This window comes from Aotus nancymaae, unplaced genomic scaffold (assembly GCF_030222135.1).
Source record: "Aotus nancymaae isolate 86718 unplaced genomic scaffold, 86718_ANA_hifiasm-v0.15.2.pri h1tg000009l, whole genome shotgun sequence".
NCBI lineage: Eukaryota > Metazoa > Chordata > Mammalia > Primates > Aotidae > Aotus > Aotus nancymaae.
The window spans coordinates 4,840,910-4,863,005 of record NW_026988420.1 but is presented as its reverse complement, the minus strand read 5'-3'; the positions used below and the strand labels follow the sequence as shown (position 1 = coordinate 4,863,005).

The 22,096-nt window shown below is 40.1% G+C and overlaps 1 protein-coding gene across 4 annotated transcripts in view; it reads right to left on the bottom strand.

Moving 5' to 3' along the window:
• Positions 1-22,096, bottom strand: part of WASF3 (WASP family member 3) — a 118,125-nt gene that overhangs the window by 36,239 nt on the left and 59,790 nt on the right. For 3 of the 4 annotated variants that reach the window (XM_012441744.2, XM_012441766.2, XM_012441752.3), the window contains exon 3: positions 11,136-11,278. In XM_012441744.2, the coding sequence (XP_012297167.1) occupies positions 11,136-11,268 (133 nt within the window). In that variant the 5' untranslated portion in view covers positions 11,269-11,278. Of the gene's footprint in view, positions 1-11,135; positions 11,279-11,654; positions 11,713-22,096 lie in introns of all 4 variants that reach the window. The other variant, XM_012441759.2, reaches the window with a different exon arrangement.

Below are 22,096 nucleotides of genomic sequence, written 5' to 3'. Positions count from 1 at the left end.
CCAAGATGGAGTGCAGTGGCACAATCTCGGCTCACTACAACCTCTGCCTCCCAGGATCAAGCCGTTCTTATGCCTCAGTCTCCCAAATAGCTGGGACTACAGGCATGCACTACCACACCAGCCTAATTTTTATATTTTTAGTAGAGATGGAGTTTCATCATGTTGGCCAGGCTGATCTCAAACTTCTGGCCTTGAGTGATCCACCCGCCTCAGCCTCCTTAGCAATTTTATTATGATGTGGTTTTCTTTATTCTTTCTGGAATTTGCTGAGCTTCTTGTGTCTGTTAGTTGGTATCCATCATCAATATTCAAAACTTATCTTCCATTATTTCTGCTATTCCTTCTCTTTTTCTCCTCTTGTTCTGGGACTCAAATTACATATGTGTCAGACCATTTGATGTGGTCCTCTATTTTGAATGCTCTAAAATTTTGTTGTTGCTTTCTTTCTAAATTCATTTTCTCTTGTGAATCAGTTTAGAAAATTTCTATTAACTTGTCTCCAAGTTCACTAATCACTTCTGCTGTGTCCTGTTACTGCTGAATTCTTTCTTTCTGATACTGCATTTTTCAGTTTTAGCATTAAAAAAAAAAAGATGTCCATTTTTCTGCTGAAATTGCTTTTTTTTTTTTTTTTGAGACTAAGTCTTGCTCTGTCACCTAGGGTGGTGTGCAGTGGCGTGATCTCAACTCACTGCAACCTCCGTCTCCTGGGTTCAAGTGATTCTCCTCCCTCAGCCTCCTGAGTAGCTAGGATTACAGGCACGCACTACCACATATTTTTTGTATTTTTAGTAGAGATGAGGTTTCACCATGTTGGTCAGGCTGGTCAAATTCCTGACCTTGTGATCTGCCTGCCCCAGCCTCCCAAAGTGCTGAGATTACAGGTATGAGCCACTGTGCTCGGCCTGAAATTGCTATTTCCTAACATGTTGCTCATCCTTTGTACTATATTCAATATATTTTTCTTGATTCTTAGAATTTCTGTCTCTCTGACTACATTACCTACCTGTCCCTGCATGTTGTCTACTTTTCCATTAGAGCCCTCAGCATATTAATCACAGTTCTTTTAAACTCCTAGTCTGACAATTCCAACTTCCCTGCCACATCTGAATCTGGTTCTGACACTAGCTCTATTCCTTCAAACTGTGTTTTTTTGCCTTTTAGTATGCTTTGTAATTTTCTGATGAAAACCAGACATGACACACAAGGTGAAAGGAACCTGGCCTTTAGTGCTGTCCTGGTAAAGTGTCTGGGGGGCTGAAAGAGGAGTGAGTGTTCTACAGTCCTATGACTGGGGTCTCAGCCTTCTAGTGAGCCTGGCATCTTGAGTCTCACTCCTGCTGCCCCTCAGGTTAGGCAGGAAGACCAGAGTTGACTGGAGTTGGGTATTTCCCTCCAACCAGATCTGTTAAGCTCTGGTAAAATCTCAGTCTGTTGGGCTCAGTTGAAATAATTTCTTTTGAGGGCAGCCATGTTAAAAAAGAGTTGAATGTTTTGGGCTTATTTTAAAGTCCATTCCCCTCTCCTGAATGGATGAACAAGATTTTTCTCTAATCTTCACTGTAAAAACCTGGTAAGGTTGCTGGCAGTAAAACGCACAGGTTTGGAAGCCCCTCTGGAGCTTTTTTTTTTTTAAATTGTATTTGGGTTCTCGGGTACATGTGCACATCCTGCATCCTGCAGGACTGCTGCATAGGTACATACATGCTATGGTGGTTTGCTATCTCCATCCTCCCGACCCCAACCCGTCGCCTACATCAGGCATTTCTCCCGGTGTTATCCCTCCCCATCCTCCCCGTCAGCCCCCACTGTCCTTCCCCTCCCCTCCCTTCCCCCTCAACCTAGCCCTGTGAGTGTTGTTCCCTTCCCTGTGCCCAAGCGTTCTCATTGTTCATCACCCGCATATGAGTGAAAACATGCGGTGTTTGGTTTCCTGTTCTTGTGTCAGTTTACTGAGAATGATGGTTTCCAGGTTCATCCATGTCTCTACAAAGAACACAAACTCATCACTTCTTATGGCTGCATAGTATTCCATGGTGTATACTGCCACATTTTTTTTTTGTCCAGTCTATCATCGATGGGCATTTGCATTGATTTCAGGTCTTTGCTACCGTAAACAGCACCACAATGAACACACGTGTGCATGTGTCTTTATGATAGAATGATTTATAATCCTTTGGGTATATACCCAGTAATGGGATTGCTGGGTCAAATGGAATTTCTATTTCTAGATCCTTGAGGAATCGCCACACTATCTTCCATAATGGTTGAACTAATTTATACTCCCAACAGTGTAAAAGTGTTCCTTTTTCTCCACATCCTCTCAAACATCTGTCTCCAGATTTTTTAATGATCGCCACCACATTGAGATGCCATCTCACACCTAACTGGTGTGAGATGGCATCTCAATGTGGTTTTGATTTGCATTTCTCTAATGATCAATGATGATGAGCATTTTTTCATATGTTTGTTGACCGCATATTTGTCTTCTTTGGAAAAGTGTTCAATATCCTTCGCCCACTTTTGAATGGGTTTGTTTTTTTTTTTTTTCCTGTAAATCTGCTTTAGTTCTTTGTAGATTCTGGATATTAGCCCTTTGTCAGATGGGTAGATTGCAAAAATTTTTTCCCATTCTGTTGGTTGCTGATTCACTCTAATGACTGTTTCTTTTGCTGTGCAGAAGCTCTTAAGTTTAATTAGGTCCCATTTGCCTATTTTGGCTTTTGCTGCCATTGCTTTTGGTGTTTTAGTCATGAAGTCCTTGCCTCTGCCTATGTCCTGAATGGTTTTGCCTAGGTTTTCTTCTAGGGTTTTTATGGTGTTAGGTCTTATGTTTAAGTCTTTAATCCACCTGGAGTTAATTTTAGTGTAAGGTGTCAGGAAGAGGTCCAGTTTCTGCTTTCTGCACATGGCTAGCCAGTTTTCCCAACACCATTTATTAAACAGGGAATCCTTTCCCCATTGCTTGTTTTTGTCCGGTTTGTCAAAGATCTGATGGTTGTAGATGTGTGGCGTTGCTTCCAAGGCCTCTGTTCTGTTCTATTGGTCTCTATCTCTGTTTTGGTACCAGTACCGTGCTGTTTTGATTACTGTAGCCTTGTAGTATAGTTTGAAGTCAGGTAGAGTGATGCCTCCAGCTTTGTTCTTTTTGCTTAGGATTGTCTTGGCTATGCAAGCTCTCTTTTGGTTCCATATGAAGTTTAAAGTGTTTTTTTTCCAGTTCTGTGAAGAAGGTTAATGGTAGCTTGATGGGGATAGCACTGAATCTATAAATTACTTTTGGCACTATGGCCATTTTCACAATATTTATTCTTCCTAACCATGAGCATGGAATGTTCTTCCATCTGTTTGTGTCCTCTCTTATTTCCTTGAGCAGTGCTTTGTAGTTCTCCTTGAAGAGATCTTTTACATCCTTTGTTAGTTGTATTCCTAGGTATTTTATTCTCTTTGTAGCAACTGTAAATGAGAGTTCGCTCATGATTTGGCTCTCTGTCTGTTATTGGTATATAGGAATGCTTGTGATTTCTGCACATTGATTTTGTATCCTGAGACTTTGCCAAAGTTGCTTATCAGCTTCAGGAGGTTTGGGGCTGAGACGATGGGGTCTTCTAAATATATGATCATGTCATCTGCAAATAGGGACAATTTGACTTCTTCTTTTCCTAACTGAATGCCCTTTATTTATTTTTCTTGCCTAACTGCTCTGGCTAGAACTTCCAATACTATGTTGAACAGAAGTGTGGGAGAGGGCATCCTTATCTAGGGCCAGTTTTTAAAGGGAATGCTTCTAGTTTTTGCCCATTCAGTATGATATTGGCTGTGGGTTTATCGTAAATAACTTTTATTGTTTTGAGATATATTCCATCAATATCTAGATTATTGAGTTTTTAGCATAAAGCGCTGTTGAATTTTGTCAAAGGCCTTCTCTGCATCTGTTGAGATAATCGTGTGGTTTTTCTCTTTGGTTCTGTTTATGTGGTGAATTACATTTATAGACTTGTGTATGTTGAACCAGCCTTGCATCTCCAGGATGAAACCTACTTGATTGTGGTGGATAAGCTTTTTGATGTGCTGTTGGATTTGGATTCGGTTTGCCAGTATTTTATTGGAGATTTTTGCATCAATGTTCATCATGGCTATTGACCTGTAGTATTCTTTTTTAGCTTTTAACCCTCAAACTTCTCACTGAGCCTCCAGCAACTCAGCAAGTTTTTGCAACCCTGAAATGGTTCCCACAAGGCTTTCTGTTCACAGGTTTCTGTCTTTCCAAATTTGGGGGCATCAGTTTGTCCTGTAACTTCAGTTCTTTGATGGATCTTTCAAAAGGTTGGTTTTCACTGTTGACAGGAGTGACTTCCAAGCTCTTTAAAAGCCAGACCAGAAACTGGACACCTCTTCAATATATTTTTCATAACTACTCTAAAGTACTTAACAGTTATTTCCAAAATTGGGGTCATCTGTAGGTCTTGCTTCTACTGACTAACTTCTGTTTCTCTTGATTACAGGTCACATTTTTTTCCTTTTCCACCTGTCTCCTATTTCTATTTTTTATTTTTATTTATTTTGCCAAACAATGGGTGTAAAAGAATAAGAGATTAAAGCAGAGAACGTTTATTCCCATAAAAGGGCATCTTTTAAGGAAAACTACTACTTTGGGCTGCTGATAATCACAATCATGTACCTGATATGAGATATAATTATATGAAACACAAGCAAGAGAGACGATAAAAACCAGATAAATTTAGTGATAGCCATAACTGAAAACTCAGATTTGGCTGACTCACTAACTCGTGCTCTTAAGAATTATGATGCATTAAATTTTGCTATATTAAAATCCATATGGAGGAAGGAGAAATAAAAAACAACCTAACTAAGAACTACTTATACAATACCCTTAAGAAAGTATTTCTGACATTCCGGGTCAAATGGTGAGTCAGGAGAGTCTGTGAATCCCCTATAATCCTGCCGTTTGTGTGGGTGGTAGGGCTCTTATACTTGCCTTCAATTCTCCTGCTGACAGAACTTCTATCTTCTAGTTTCCTAAGTATACATTACTGTTTACCTACCTGCACTGGCTTTCTATCTTTGTTTATGAGAGATGCAAAAACTAAGTTTGTAGCATTAAAAATTTTTAAATTCTTGTGTTCCTTTCAGTCAACTTCTGTCCAGATACCTCAATATATTTTATCTTAACTTACCCACAACCCTAGCCTTAAACTGTATACAAATGTACTTATAATCTAGTTCCTTCATAAACTGTGTGTTATCCTCCTCTCCTTCCCAAAAGTCTTGTTTGGCTAAAAACATCCAAGAAATTTTTTCAGTGCATGCCTTTAAAATGCTTAAATCTCTATCCTGAGTAGAACTGCATGTATGTCAATTAACACATCTCCAAATTTCAGATCCAATTATAAAAAGCAAATGTATTAGAAGAGTGTATTTGGTTTACTGGGAAATACAATGTGTACCTTAAGGATTTTTAATAAAAACAATCACTTAAAAATCTTTGAGAAGAAAACAGACTTCCTTTCTCATTTGTATTACTCCACACATGAAAATTAAATAAAAATAGATTGTATAATGATCTGTAAAGAGAGAAGTATATTTAGAATTAATGGAGTCACAGAATTTTAGGCCAGTTGTGACAATATGAGAAATCTTTAAAAAACAAAAATAACTAGAGATGTATGTAATGATTTTGAATAAGAATTTATAATAGTGTTTCCCTGCAAAGAAACAACAATACGTCCAACATTAGTAAAACAGTTCAATAATTATGGTATATCAATATAATAATCTCCAGCTATTTTAAAATGTATCTTATAAGAATCAATACAGATGTTTACTACACAGTGAGTATGGGCTATAAAACCATATGTATGATGAGATCTCATTTTTATAAAGATATGTTCAAAGGATTATAAATAATTTTTTCTGATTAACAGAATTTTGTAAAGTTGACTCTTTTGTGTGTTTCTGTGCTAAATTTTCTATATTATCTTAATATTACCATCAATGCAGCCAAACTTTTTTTTTTCAGCAGGGCCCACTAAAGTTCTAACTCCTTTCTTTGTGACATCCTGAGAATTTTAAGGGGAAGGAGGGAGAAACAGCTATTATCACAAGAACAAAGAAAAAAAAAGTAGCAAAACCAAACCTACGAGTATTAAAAACAAATTTTTTCATCCTTGGCACAAATGCCATCACCTTTTTAAGCAAATTATATTGAAATTATTATCATAATATCTGTAGGAATTTGATTACAAGATGCTGTGATTTTAAATGAGCAACTAGCTGACAGCAACAAGAGCATTTAGATTATTAATCAAGGAAAATGATGAAAAAGCACTCCTGATTTAATGTTAATTGCTACACTAAACTGTCATTATTTGAAGAAAAAAATATCTAAATTCCCTAGCTGGAAAACCAAGTAATACACTTAAAACTGTTTTGGCAAGTGGCTTTCCTCCCCCAGTCACTCTGATTACTCAAACTGTACTCTATCAGAAGTAACAAAGGAAAAAAAATCTGAAAATCAAGAAAGACTTAAAAAAAAAATTTATTGAACAAACCTTTAAATGCGGTGATCTTTTTAAACTATATGGTCATTCATGTTACAAGTTTCCTCTTTTTCATTTCTATGACTGTTACTAAATTCAGTATGGTCTCACTGGAATCAATTCCCTACAAAGCCTGTTAAAAATTTAACACTGACAAAATTTATGGCCCTTGAAGTCAAGTGTCTGATTTGGATGGAGTAGGAACATGTCCAGAGCTTAAAACTCACAGATTTCCCAAAAGTTATGTAAAGTTGTAGGGCCTTCAGAATTCCATTTGGTATCTAAGAGGAGCTTCTTTTCTTGCTTTATGCGAAGTCATTTAAATCCTCATGACCCTGAACCGTCCCCATAAATGTGACAAGAATCAGAATGATCAGGTAACTCTTCTAATTTAGAAAAGACCAAAGAAACTCACTCTGGAGTCCTGGTCTGTTTTTCCTTCCCTAGAACAATTAGTTGCCCTGGGTTTTCACAGACGGTCTCCCAGGGCAAGTCCCCGCTGCTCAGGCAGGGATGACCAGTGTAGGCTCAAGGCAAATTCCTAAGTTGTGCTGGTGTTTCTCCTAAGATACATGTGTAGAGAAAGTCTAGTCACTCTGTATCACTTATAGGAGACAGATAATTATACATCATGTATCCCAATCTGTATCTGAAAACAATTCTCTACTATGGAGAGTGGAGGTAAGGGTGGGAGGTGATGACACAGGTGTGAGGGGTGAGCAGAGAAGTGGGGAGAATTAAGATGATCCATTCTCATCTGGACCCCCTGAATAATGGTCAGGTAGGTACCCAAAGGAATTTTAAAAAGGATTATGATTTGACTTTATCATAGGAATGAATGTTCTGTAAAAGAAGACTTTTAATATTATAGGTTCATACAGTCCTAAAACTTTTAAAATACCTGATGATTACAAAATTTAAAAATAACATAAAAACATTCCTTTAAATTATCTTATTCTTCCTAACAACTTTAGCTCATATACATTTGCATGTAACTTTCCTCATCCCCTGATATATATTAATATCCAATGGGAAACCACGAACAACTAAAGATTCATGCAAAACATTGATGCCATTTACTATGTGCTAGTGTTGTCTTGTAGCAGGTTGTAGTAACTGCATATCTGTTTCCTATTTTATAATCATGTTGACAGGACTTATCAATTACTTTAAAAATTATAAATGTGGTTAACTTCTAAGTAGAACCCAATTCAAAGTTATTTGCTGTCTGCTGTACTTAGAGGGGTGTGAAAGAATAAACACTAATAAACTACAGATAATCTATTTGGATATTCTATCACCAATCGGTAACTCAGTGTCATAGGTAATCTGAGCATATGTAATCTGAGAAGACCATAGAGTAGGTGGCTTATAAACAACAGAAATTTATTTCTCACAGTTCTGGAGGCTGGGAAGTCTAAAGTCAAGGTGCCAGCAGATTTGATGTCTAGTGAGGGTTGCTCTCTCTTCTTCAAGACAGTGCCTCATTGCTATGGCATCACTAGGTAGAGGGGCAAGGTATCTCTCTCAGTCCTTTTTAATAAGGGCACTAATCCTATTCATGAGGACTCCACCTCATGACCTCCTACTTCCCCAAAATCCTAACTCTAAAGACCATCACAATGGGGATTAGGATTTCAATGTGGAATTACTGGGAGACACAAACACTCAGTTCATTGTACTCAGTTATCTTCATTTTCTAAAATTATATCTTTGGCAGTATGTAACGCTGTGCTCCTGTTTCTGTAAGGCTCTTTGGTTGTAAGCCACAGACACAGTCAAGGAACCTAAAGTGAGGGAAGGGTCACTGCAAGGAACCCAAGCCCTGCACTGCAAATAGGACAGGAAAGCCATCCTGGGCAGGTCTAGAAGCAGCTGCTGCCTCCAACTTGTGGGCCTCGCAGTCTCTTGCTTCTCTTTGTACATTCTTCTTTTGCCTTTCCTCATCATCTGGCTTCCTTCTGCTTCCTCCTGGGTTCTGCCCCCTCCCACAACTTTGCCTAACAGGTGGTCATTATGGCTTCTTCAGCCCCAGATGACATTTTAGCAGTAGGTCCCTTAGGAGACCAGCAAATTCACTGCATTTCTTAGTTCAAACTTCCTGAAAGGACCTGACTGACCCAGCTCATCTTTTCAATCCAGACACATGGGTAGCTAATTTTGTGGGTCATCTCTGGTGCTTACTGGAAGCACAACCTCTAGGGTGATTCCTAACATCCTGTTTTGTTTTGAGATGAAGTCTCACTCTGTTGCCAGGCTGGAGTACAGTGCCGCAATCTCAGCTCAGTGCAACCTCTGCCTCCTGGGTTCAAGCAATTCTCCTGCCTTAGCCTCCCGAGTAGCTGGGACTACAGACATGCACCACCATGCCCAGCTAATTTTTGTATTTTAGTAAAGATGGTGTTTCACCATGTTGGCCAGGATGGTCTCGATCTCCTGATCTAGTTATCTGCCCGCCTCGGCCTCCCCCTAGCATCCTGTTTTAAAGCTCCCCAACTGATTCTGATAGAGAAGCCAGGTTGAAACGCACTGCAGTAGCCTAAGGACTGACTATCCACGAGGCAGGTTCCCATTTCTGGTCCAATCATAAGGATACGGTGGATAGCGTGGTACAAAACACAACCAAAGCTCGAGTGGTTTCCTATTGCTGCTGTATCAAATTACCACAAACCTAACAGCTTACAATAACACAAATTATTATCCTACAGTGCTGGATGTCAGAAGTCAGAAATGATTTTCACTGAGCTAAAACTAAGGTAGTGGCAGATCTGTATTCTTTCTGGGGACTTTAGGAGAGAATCAATTTCCTTGCCTTCTCCAGCTTCTCAACTCTGCCTGCATTCCTTGGCTTATGGCCCCTTCTTTCATCTTCAAAGCCAGAAATGGCAGTTGGGTCTTTCCCACATCACATCACCCTGGCACTGATTATTCTACCTCCCTCCTTCCCCAACCAGATAATACTGAATCCAACCAAATAAACCAGGATAATGTCCTTCTCTTAAAGTCAGCTGACTAGCAACCTTAATTCCCTCTTGCATGTAACATAACACATCCACGGGTTCCAAGAATAAGGACATGGGCATATGTGGAGGGTCTCTTACTATTCTATTTACCACAAGGGCCATGTAGAACAAGGCATACCGTGTGGGCAGATTTACTTACAGGAGACTATGGCCAAGCAAACACCATAAACACAACTTATACAATACTCTGCTGAATATTACAGCATGAGATACAGATTGATTATTAAAACTCTGACAGTTTATGTTGGCTTTCATCATTTATACTTTGTGCCAACAGACATTACATCATAAAAACGAGACTAAAAGCATTCCTACAAAAATAAATACAAACAGAAACATTTTTACCCTTCAATAATTTACAAGGAGTCTTCATGTAATTATGTGAATTTGTTATTTTATCAATAACCACTACCAAAAATCAATTGTAATTAGCTTAGATTCCAGAAAAAATTTATTTTAAAAAATATTTTATGTAATTTCCAGTTACTTTTGCCTTAGCTAATGATTATAGATATTATTCAAAAATATATCAATAACAATACAGTATAACTCTATTAAAGAAACCAATACTTATCTGCAGTGTTTCTTCAAAATAAATAAAAGTAGTTAACAAAAAAATGTGTCCTATGATTGAGGCTACCAATATGGGACATTTCATGGAAGATTTTCTAGTTATTAACAGAGTTTCTGAAAAATTTAACTGTGAAAACCTGTCACCAAAAATGCCACATAAACCATCTAAACTGAAAAGGAGTAGGATGAAGTGAGAAAACAAGATCATGAAATAAATGTAAAAGTTAAGGGGAAAATAGTGCAACTTCAAACAGCTTTGAAGGAAAAAGCATTTTCATGAATATTTGAGTCTTATAAAATGAAATAGTCTTTGGATATTTAATATGATATTCAAAATTAGAATAAGAAGAAGTCTTTTCTTCCTATGCTTGTATTTGCCATACATCTATGCATGCAAATATATACATGGTACCATATACATATAATAATCAGGTAATCTGTTCACCTCAATTTGGAAGTCAGTATCTGCATTTTAACTTTTGGTAGGCTAAAATCAGCAAATATATTGTTTGGCTTTATACTATGGTTCATGTGGGATGTTATTCAACAAATATTTATTGAGTATGTACTATGTGCCAGGCATATAACAGCTGTTAACTAGTTTTCAATCTATTACACTTAAAAAACAAAACAATTGTTTCTATTCAAATTTAACAAAATAAGTCACTAAAGTTAAAAAAAAAAACTACCAGTTATCTTCATTTTCAAAAGCTTTTAAAAGTTAACACTGTTTTAAATCTGCACATTTGATCTTATCTAATAATTTGTGAGTTGGTAACAGCATCACATCTTCATTGCCTAAAGTTAAGCATCACAAGCCCAGTATGGGTGCCGTGGTCAATTTTACACTGGGAAATACACAAGGAGAAAGAATTTTTTCTTAAAGTTGCATTCTCTTCTTTGAACAATCACTTAACTATTAAAATCAATTTGCTAACAAAAAGTTAATGTCACTGGTAATCAGGAAAAGATGACTTACTCAGACTGCTCAGCTGGCGTATGATAGCGGCAAGAGTACTATTGGTCACACATTCAAGTTCACTGGTAATCCCTTCAGGCAGAGCTCCCCGGCACAAGTGCCGGGGCTCAATGTTCCTCTTCACTAAAGGCATGGCTCACAATCTGAAAATTAAAAAGATATTCTTTATAAGTTCATATTCACATTTTAACAAATCTGGAATTTTAATTTCCTTGAAAATTGACTTTTCCAGGAATTTTCATTATCCTAAAATTTCTATGTGACGGAATCAGCTAAAATGCAACAAACAGTGAATTACATTTGTGAGTTTTATAGATCCCAAAGATATGGGTATAGTATAATCTTACTTTTATAGAAAAACAATATATGCCATATTTCCAGTTAAGCATGACAGACCAAATACATGCATTTTTACCGACTTCCCTCTTCAATGAAATGAGGAGAGAGAGAAAAGGCAAAAGGCCACATGTACCAAGAGCAAGAGGGGACACAAAATCCACAAAGTTGTGGACCACTTACCCAGATCAGGAGACAGGAAAGGCCATCACTGTGACATCAGCCCAGCTGTCCTACAGAACTGATATTTATGGTTTCTTTGAATAAATATAGAAATTGACACTTCCAGTCTTGAAACCTGAGCAAGTTACATTTGTCTTATCTGAACTGCTTTCTCGGGCAATCATCCATCAGGCCTCCCAGGTAATATTAAAAAACTAAAACTTACTAGATCATCTCATCTGGACCATGAGAAGTCAGGCTCCTCACCCATCATGACTGCCTAAGACCACCTGTTTCCCGTTGACCAACTCCTCTTCCTTATCTCTCCCTAATTCCTGTTTTCTCACATATGGTTATATTTCTTCCTGCTATATAAACCCCTAATTTATAAACTGATTATTCTAGTTAGAGAAAAATAAAAATAATTTTAAAAAACTCCTGATTTTAGTAAGTCAGGAGGATGGATTTGAGACTTACCTCCCATCTCCTCAGCTACAGTGCCCAATCAAAGCTTTCTTCCCTGACAACACTCATTGTCTCAGTGATTGGCTTTTGGTGTGGCATGCAACAGGCCCTAGAAAAACCTCTGGCATTTTGGTACACATAGGCTACTAACCAAGGGCAGCAGGTGAATTTCCCCATTTACTATCCCAAGTAAGTAAGCCCACCTGAGCTACAGAACCTTCCCCCTCCCTACAAAAAGCTCAGGAGTAGGAGGCAGTGGATAAGTGCAAAATGGGAATTAAGGGGACAGAAAACAGGAGGGGTGGCTTTTAAAACTCCATTTAAGAATGCCTTCTCCCTTCCTGGGCTGCTCCTTGTCCACCCAACCCAGGATGTTTTATTCTCTGGGAAAGAAAGGTAAATTAGAGAATTTGAACTTGGGACTCTAGGCATACCTAAAGGTAGGGGGAGGAAACACACTGGAAACAGGAATATTACATCAAAGCCTACACTGACTGGTGAGATAGTTCCCCAACACCCGGTTCCGCGTGGCTCCTAGAACACAGGCAGCCTGGCTTTTACTCCCATCCAAAAAGACTGAAGCATTCCTTCTTGGGGAATGTCTGAAGAAAAAACATCTACAAATATGAACACTGGAGAGGGAGGCTTTTCCCTGTTGAAAGTGCCAGCCACGCAGTAACATCTGTCAAAATTCTCCCCAAGCACCCAGAGTGCACAAACTCTTAGTGCCTCAGACTTAAATAAGAGTCAAGGATCACCAGACACTTCAGGAAAGTCTTCCCCAACATCCTAGGAATTCCTTTCACCCCTCTCTTCAAAAAGATGATAGGCTGGGCACAGTGGCTCATGCCCGTAATGCTAGCACTTTGGGAAGCCAAGGTGGGTGAATTACTTGAGGTCAGGAGTTTGAAACCAGCCTGGCTAATATGGTGAAACCCCATCTCTACTAAAAATATTTTTAAAATTAGCCAGGTGTGGTGGTGGGCACCTGTAATCCCAGCTACTTGGGAGTGAGGCAGTAGAATCACTTGAACCCGGGAGGCAGAGGTTGCCATGAGCCAAGATCATGCCACTGCACTCCAGCCTAGGTGACAGTGAGACTCTGTCTCAAAAAAAAAAAAGATAAATAAAACATCAATTTTCTATTTAAGGAGTTTATAGAATTTCAAATCTCCTAGAAAATTCAATGACTGGAATATTTTCATTTTGACAAGATTATTGATACAGTTTGGATGTTTGTCCCCTCCAAATCTCATGTTGAAATGTGATCTCAGGTATTCAAAGTGGGAAGCTTTTGAATCATGGGGGTGGACAGCTTGGTGCCATCCTCCCAGGGTTACTAATTCCAATAGATGGAAAACAATTCACCCAAAAGAGCCCTCTTCAAATGCAAACCAACCAATCCAGAGCCCATACACCTATCACCTCTTCAATGGGGCTCTCACACTCCAAGCCACTACCTACCTGCGAATCACCCCATGGCCAACTACTAGACAACTAGAAACAGTCCCCAAGTTGAGAGCCCACTGAAATTATTCAAACCAACCAATCCTGAGTCTACTTGCCCTGCTTTGTCCACTCCTTCCCACAGAAACCACAGTAAAAACTCTGGCCCACAGTTCCCCATCCCTATCTGCCTCCTGGTGGACCCTGGGCTTTCTATGTGGCCCTGCATGGTGTGGTGTGCCCCCTCCTCTTGGGAACTGTGAGTAACAAGCTACCTTTTCTATGGCAGTTGTCTCCTAATCTGTTGCCCTCACCACACCTCACATTTTCTATAAATATACTCTATTTTAGAACAACAGGGAGCTCTGAGTGGGATTCGGAAGGAACAACATGTCGGCACTTCATTCATTTCCCCATTTACCATCCTACCATCCCAAGCAAACTGTAGGAGTCCCTGGCAGAGGCAGGACTGACAGTTGTCTTCTTGCTAGATGAACTATAAGCTGTTTGAATTTGGGACTGAGTCCATGAATTCTGTGTTCCCCACAATGCCCTGAGCAGTCCTCGACAACCTAATTATTTAAAAATTGTTTACTGATTGTACAGCCATAGACATTTACATATATATTTCTCTTTGGCCTTCTCTTGGGGTACTTCATATATTATTGTTCCAGTATTTCAGCTTTGACTAATTAATCCCTAGTCTTCATTTATCATGATCATTAAACCTCTATTTGGAGCTCCTATGCTTGTATGAATGCAAAAGACAACAGAGAGAGGCCATGCTACCTGTCTACAGTTTCAGAAAACAGAGTTTTGCAGCCCTTCTTAAAAGTTCTAATCATGTAGAGTAATGATTTTTATGGCTTTAAAATTCAGTGTCAATTACCTGTCTTCGTCAGTTTAGTGGTGCTATAACAGAGTACCTGAGACTGGGTAGTTTATAAAGAAAAGAGGTTTATTTGGCTTATGATTCTGGGCAGCTGCACCTGGTAAGGGCCTCGGGCTGCTTCCACTCATGATGGAAAACAGAACACTGAGTGTATGTAAAGAGATTACACGGTGAGAGAAGAAACAACAGAAACCAAGGAAGCCAGACTCTTTTTAACAACCCACCCTCACAGGAAGTAATCCATTCCCACAAGAGTGAGAACTTACCCCATAGGGAAAGCACTAATCTATTCATGAGGGATCCCACCCACTCAGCTACACCTCCCAACATCGCCACACTGGGGGATCAAATTTCAGTATCAGTTCTGATGGAGACAAACCACATCCAAACCATAGCAGTAGTCTAACAAATGTATTTTTCCCCCAGACAGCTTTTATCTTCTCTAACACTAATTCAATTTTGAATAAATTGAAAAGCAAAGAAGAGTCAAAGGAAAAAATGTGGGGTCCGTGATTACCCTTGAAAATGCTTTGCAATTACAAAAACAAACATTTAATGAACTAATCCAGTTAGTCACCAACAGAATACTTATACACCTCTTAATTCCATTACTGGAAGAACTATGACCCATCTGAATCATTCTTCAAAGTCAGTCTGTCTGTGAAGAATAAAACAATGATTGCTAATGAAATGTTTAGGGACTATTAGAGGTTATATGAAATATTCATGTTAGGTCTGTAGTTTGTCCAGCTTTTCTGGGAAATGTCTCAATTCAGAGAGAGACAACCTGGTTCACATAACTGTGAACTAGATTCCAGACACAGCTGAAACTGGGCCAGGGTCCTTCCCTCGAAATTTGGAGGTAGGACTATGCTATCCAGCTTGCTCTGGCTGCTCTCTCCAAGTATGGAAATGGGTAACTCCCACCACATCAAATGGAGAATGGCAAAATTAGTCCACAGCAAGAAATCTGAATGAAATAACTAAAAAAGCTGGCAAAGATGAGTTACAGACAAGAATTCCCTGTCGGCTCTGCCGAATCTCCCTTACACCTCATGGCAGACTAGGAGAGCTCACTCACACCCAACCTCCACACCTCCTCACTGCAAGGGTCAGGTTTGCACTATGGTTTGATGGCTCTTTCAGCCTCCTCATTTTCTACCCCCTTTTTTTTTTCACATAGGTGGCATCCTTAATCAAATCCCATAGTTGTGATCATCTTGGTGTCTGTTGCTCAGACCCAGACTAATCCAAGCAGCCCTGAGAACAATCTGAGAAAGGAAGTGGTAAGATAGGGGGTCTGGGACATGCTCACAGACCACTCTACAGGAGAGAAGGATGCCATCCTAACTGATAGGAGGGTAGTCCCTGGCACAAGTCATGGCTCAACTGCTAACGATTACACTGATGGTGACCTGGAAAATGTCCTCGTGAAGGGATACACTCCATGTCCAATGCAATAATGCAGATTCAGCAGAAAAACGCCAGAAAAACAGCAGAGCTGGCTAGTAACTGCTAAAGTCATACTGATGCCCTATATAAGGATAATGGGAGACTGACCTGCAGTTAACAAGCAGTTAACAGCTAAATGTGAGGGCAATAGGGCCTTCCTAGTGGGTACAAAGTGGTCTTCGTCACCACCTGAATTGGACGGGCAAACACAATGGAAAGCTGTGGGTTTCTAATTTCCAAGGTCCAATTGTGAGAGTAAGAACTGGAAATGTTTAAATCTCAGCCAAGGCAAATGAAGTATGCAGTTCTGGGCTCTGAGAGAGAAAACCTGGCATTCTGAAAACTGGGATGGGGAATTCTAGATGAATGCCTATGACATTGTTGAGTCCAAACAACCTACCTGCAAGTCCCCAGTCCGGACCCTCTGGGCTTGCACTTGGCTGCGCTGGAAGCTACTGCAGAGGCCTCTGCCCTGTAGGGTAGCAGGCACCCTCCCAATACCCCCTGCAGGCATTACATGCAACTCTTCTTTCTGGATGCTTAGTTGATAACAAAATATGAATCCCAGCACAGCCTAGCTGTGACAGTGTTGGGCCTAAGAGAAGAAAGAGAGCAATACCGTCATGTTGACTGGACAGAAGAGCACAGGGTGGTTAGCACACAGGAGGCCTTGGTAAGACACATGCTCCAGAGAGAGGCAGATAAGCCCTATGAAGATTCAGGGTATAGCAGCTGCAGTGAGGTTGTGGGGACCCAGTGGTCAGGGGTGTGCTGGGATATCTCCTCCTGAGGAAAAGACAATTCGCCATGTCTTGCATCCCCACTGCTTTGGAAGCCCAGTGCTGATTAGGTTGGGTTCTGGGGCAACACACCTGGGATATGGCTCTGGCCCACAGACTGCATGACATGGCAGCTGCCAGCTTTGAGTAGGGCTCAGAGCAAGAAAGGACCCTTCAGCAGGTCTAGGCTGTGGTGCAAGCAGCCTGGCTGCTAAGGCTATATGACCCAGCAGACCTCAGATGGTGCAGAGATATTAGTGGTAAAAAAAATCAAAATAAAAGAAAAATTTTAAAAATAAGGAAAACAGGACAATATGGAGTTAGTGATAAGCTCCAGCAGGAGAATCAAATGCAAGGCCCTAGGACTCTGCCACCACATCAGAGAATTTAATGGCCTTTGAAAAAAGCCTTGGTATATTACCAAGACCTGGTAGAGATCATGGAGAACCAGGGGTCCAGGCATGCAAAGCTCTCCAGAATTAGCTAGGCTCTGTCAGTCAAGTTATTAATTCAAACTGGCAGCAGCTGACCATAAAATAGAAATGGGACATTCAACACTGAGCCAGAGTAGAACCACAGGATACAAGTGAGTCCCACAAGCAGGAAGCCCAGACCTCCAAGTCACCCCCACAGCTGTAATGCCCCTTCCCTGTATGTGCCTAACGTTACACAGGCAGCAGACCCGTATATCCAGGGGAAGGAGGAAGGAAAGTCTGAGCTTGTTTTTTCAGATGGGTCAGCTCAGCACATGGGTGTTAGTCAAAAATGGGCTTTGTGTGCTGCAGCAGTATTCGGGATTGCCCTCAGAGATAGTGGAAAGGAAAATCTTCCCAGCAGGTGGAGCTGTGGGCAGGACACCAGTTCATGACACCAGGTAGCTTGATCTGAAATGTGTGCAGATGCTGGGCAGTGGCCAACAGCCTGGTTGTATGGTCAGGGAACTAAAATAAAAGGAACTGGAAGATGAGGACAAGGAGATCTTGATAAAGGCCATGTGGGTTGAAATTTGGGAGTGGGCATAGTGTGAAGACTTCTGTATCACTTGTTAACCCCACTGGAAAGTTTTTAACCAAGAGACATTCAACACAAACAAAAATCCGCCAGCCTGCATCATCGACAGGTCCATCCAGAATCATCAGCTCAATGGACCCCATACATCATCGCACCTGAGCAGGGGACCCACTTTACATTGATGGATGTTGAGTGTAGGCCCATCAATGGGATTCAGTGGTCACATCACATACCAAACCACCCAACAGTGGTCCACCCCACTGAACGCTGGGCCAGCCTTTTCAAGGCACACTAAAGCACAAGGTTGCGAGACACTCTGAAAAGATAGTCATACTCCGCAAGATAGAACACTTATAAATCAGAGGCCTCTAGATGGCAGTAGGACCCCAAGAAGGAGGACAAATGGGCTTAAGAGCCTAGGGCCAGAGGCAAGAAAAGCCCTACTTAATGATCAACACCAACAGCCCAGGGGAATTTTATGCTTCCCATTCCGCACCAGTGGACACTGCAGGGCTGGGGGTCTGAAATGGGGCAAACAATTACCAGGAACAAGGCAAAGGTCCCACTAAACTGCAAGTTCTGGATGCCACCATGGTACTTTGGACTCACGTTACTAAAGACCATGAAATGAAAAGAGGAATCTCCATACTGACAGAGGAAACTTCACTCCAGCCAGCAGGAAGGGGTAAGACTGTGTTCACGCAAAGGAGGCAGGAAAGAACCCAGGTAATCCATTCAGGATCCTTGCAAATGTAATCCCACCTTGGGGTCTCCTCCTGGGAGGAGCCAGGTAGCTTAATTACCTACCTTAATTTGTACTTGCTATGCTAATTCTCTGTGTGCGTGTGCCCTCACACATGTGCAGCACCTGCTGACACTTCCTAGTGTGTCTAACCTCTTACTGCAAACTCTTTCTCATGGTAAGGGTGGGGCGTTGTTCTCTACATCTTACTTTGGAAAAGTTTCCTTGTAGAACGATATTATGTTTTCTTCTGTTACGCCCCTGGCACAAGACTGGCGTTCTAATTTCTCCCTAAGCATTTGTTTGTTTCGTTTTCTTACTATATGGAGCCCCAGGCAGACGGCAAGCTATTTCTCAGGATTGGTGAACACAGTTTTTCTACCCAACTTTTACAGGATTTGACAACCCTTTGAACATCCCAGCATTTATTCTGAGGTCTCAGTTCTAGCTCATTACATCAGGTTGGCCCAAAACACATTTCCATGTGTGGGTGGCATTAAACCCTAGCCTCTAGCTCTATGTATCCTCCCTCCGATCTCTCAGCTCCTAACACCTAGGGAAGATTTCTGATTTGTTCAAGTACAGCAATGTTTTAAAATACATATATATTTTAAATATATAGATAGATAGATATCCACACACACATACACACACACTTGGTTATACTCTATCCAACATTTGTATGTGTTTATAGCAACTTGGGTAGCTAATTTTACTTCCTACTGTCATTTGTGAGGATTTTCTTAAGAATTCTCAGCCTTGGTTTTAGTCATCCCTTCATTACTGGAACACCTACCACATTTCATGTCCCCCCAGCCCACCCCAATGTATCCTCAAATGTATTCTTAAATAGTGACACATATAAATTCTAACTAGGTGTAAGTGAAAAGCAAAAAAAGAGAACCAGACGGATACTGAGGATATTAGTTACAGGAATCGGGGTAGACAGTGTCACATGCAGAGCAATGAATGAATGTACACTCCACTCTGATTTATGTATTACCCTATAAAAATAACTCCATGAGTCCCTGTGCAGCAATACTAGTTACACCTTCCTTGCCTGCCTTACAGGCTGTTGAAAGGCTCACATGAAAATAAAATTTTTAAAGTGTACTATGTTGACAGTAACATAATTTTAATTAATTTTATATCATTACCAAAATAAGACACTAAAAAAGTATCTTACTAACTTTTGCCCTCTAATTTTATTTCCCATACAATTAATCTAAACCTAAATTTCTCCTCTAGTTTTACATGCTGTACAATTAAATGCCTGAATACTGGCACTGAACTTCTCCAATCGGTACTCTTCCAATTAAAGTCAAAAGATTAAAGAATTTCCAAATCATATCAATGTGCTTTCTACTTTCTTGGTTATACTCTATCTACATTTGTATGTGTTTATAGCAACTTGGGTAGCTAATTTTACTTCCTACTGTCCTCAAAGAGGAGCTGTTGAAGATATCAACAATAATTGTATATTTGTCAACTTCTTCCCTGAGTTCTATCAGTTTCTGTTTGTGTATTTTAAAGGTCTATTGTTGAATGTAGCCACACATTTAAGATATGGACTGGGAGTTACTAAGTCTTCTTGGTGAAATGATCCCATTATCATTATGTGATGTCCCATTTACCCCTAATAATAATCCTTGTTCCAAAGTCTACTTTGATACAACAGTCATTCCTTATTTTGATTAGTGTTTACAAGTTTTTTCCTTCCAATTTTAACCTTTCTGTGTCTATGTATTTAAAGAGAATTTATTTTAGACAGCATATGGTTGTCTTGCCTTTTTATCCAATTTTACAATCTCTGACTTTTAACTAGGGTGTTTAGATAATTTACACTCAATGTAATTGTTGATGTGGCTGAATTTAAACCTTCCATCTGACAAAGATTCTTTGCTTGGCCAAACTTTAGTCAGGCTTCTGAACCTTCTGCTAGGCCCATCTGTGCATTCTCTTTGTAAAATTCAGTTTCTAGCAAGACCCCTGCTAAATGTGTTTAGCAAGAACATCCCCTGCCGTCCTCAAAATCTGTCTATCCTCAATATCTCATCAGGCTCCTAACTATTCACCATCCCCCAGATGACATGTGATCACCCTGGCTATCTTCAGCAAGAATCCTCTTCGGTTAGCCAGAATTCTCCTAACCCCTGATGTCCTCCTCTTAGTACTTTTCTATCCACTGACCCTCTCACTGATCCTTGGCTGTATAAGTCCCCACTTGCCCATGCTGTATTTGGTGTTGAACCCAATCTCTCTTCCCTACTGCAAGATGCTGTTGCAGTGGCTCCTCTACTTTCTGCAATGGTCCTGAATAAAAGTCTTCTTTACCATGCTTTATTTAACAAGTCTCATTAAATAATTTTTTTCTTTAACACATCCTGCTAGTGGTTTTCTAATTGTCCCATCTCTTCTTTGGTCCAAAAGCTCTTTTCTTCCTTCTTTCAGTTATTTTGTATGATGTCTTTTCATCTCCATAACTGGTTTTTATTCTTTTTTTTTTTTTTTACGCTTTTCATAGTAGTTGCTCTAGAGCTTACTATATACATTTTTAGCTTATCACACCTACCTTCAAAATACTAAACTACTTCATGCATGGGGTGAGAACACTGTAACTTTAGAATAATGTGATGGTTCATTTTATGTGTCAACCTGACTGGGCTAGGAGATGCCCAGAGCTGCTGAAACATTATTTCTGGGTGAGTCTGTGAGAGGGTGCTTCTGAAAGAGGTCAGCACTAGAATCAGTGGACTGAGTAAAGATCCACCCTCACCAATGTGAGTGGGTATTGCCCAATCCATTGAGAACCTGAACAAAACAAAACAAAACAAAACAAAACAAAGGAAGCATGAATTTTCTCTCTTCTCTTCTAAGCTTTGACATCCAACCTCTCCTGCCCTCAGACATTGCAGCTCCTGGTTCTCAGGCCTTCAGACACCAGGGCTTACACCTGCACCACCTTCCCAATCCCAGGTCCTCAGGTCTTTGGCTATGGACTGGGAGTTACATGATCAGCTAGGCACAGGAATTACAGCACTGGCTTTCCTGGGTCCCATTTGTAGATAGCCGATTGTGGGACTTCCCAGCCTCCATAACTGTGTGAGCCAAATTCCATGATAAATCTCCTCATATATCTATATAACCTATATGTTCTATTCTCTGGAGAACCCTAATATAAACAGTATATTTCTATTTTCTTCTTCCATGCTTTGTCCAATGTTGTCAGATATTTTACCTTTTATGTTACAAACCCCACATTACTATTGTTTTGGCTCTGGACAAAACATTTAACATAATTAAAACTAAGAAAAAAAACATATTCTCTTGTTTCTTCTTTTACCATTTCAGGGTTTCTTCATTTCTCCGTTTAGATTCTAACTGCCATCTGATGCCCCTTCTGCCTAAGAATTTCATTTCTTACAGTGCAGAGCTGTGGCAATAAATTCCCTTAGCTTTTCTCTGAAAATTTCTTTGTTTTGCCTTTAATTTAAAAAGATATTTTTGCTGGGTATAGAATTATGCATTGACAGAGTTTAAACTTTCTTTTTCTTTTGGTACTTTAAAAATGTTATTTCGCTCACGCCTGTAATCCCAGCACTTTGGGAGGCCAAGGCGGGTGGATTACGAGGTCAAGAGATCGAGACCATCCTGGTCAACACGATGAAACCCCGTC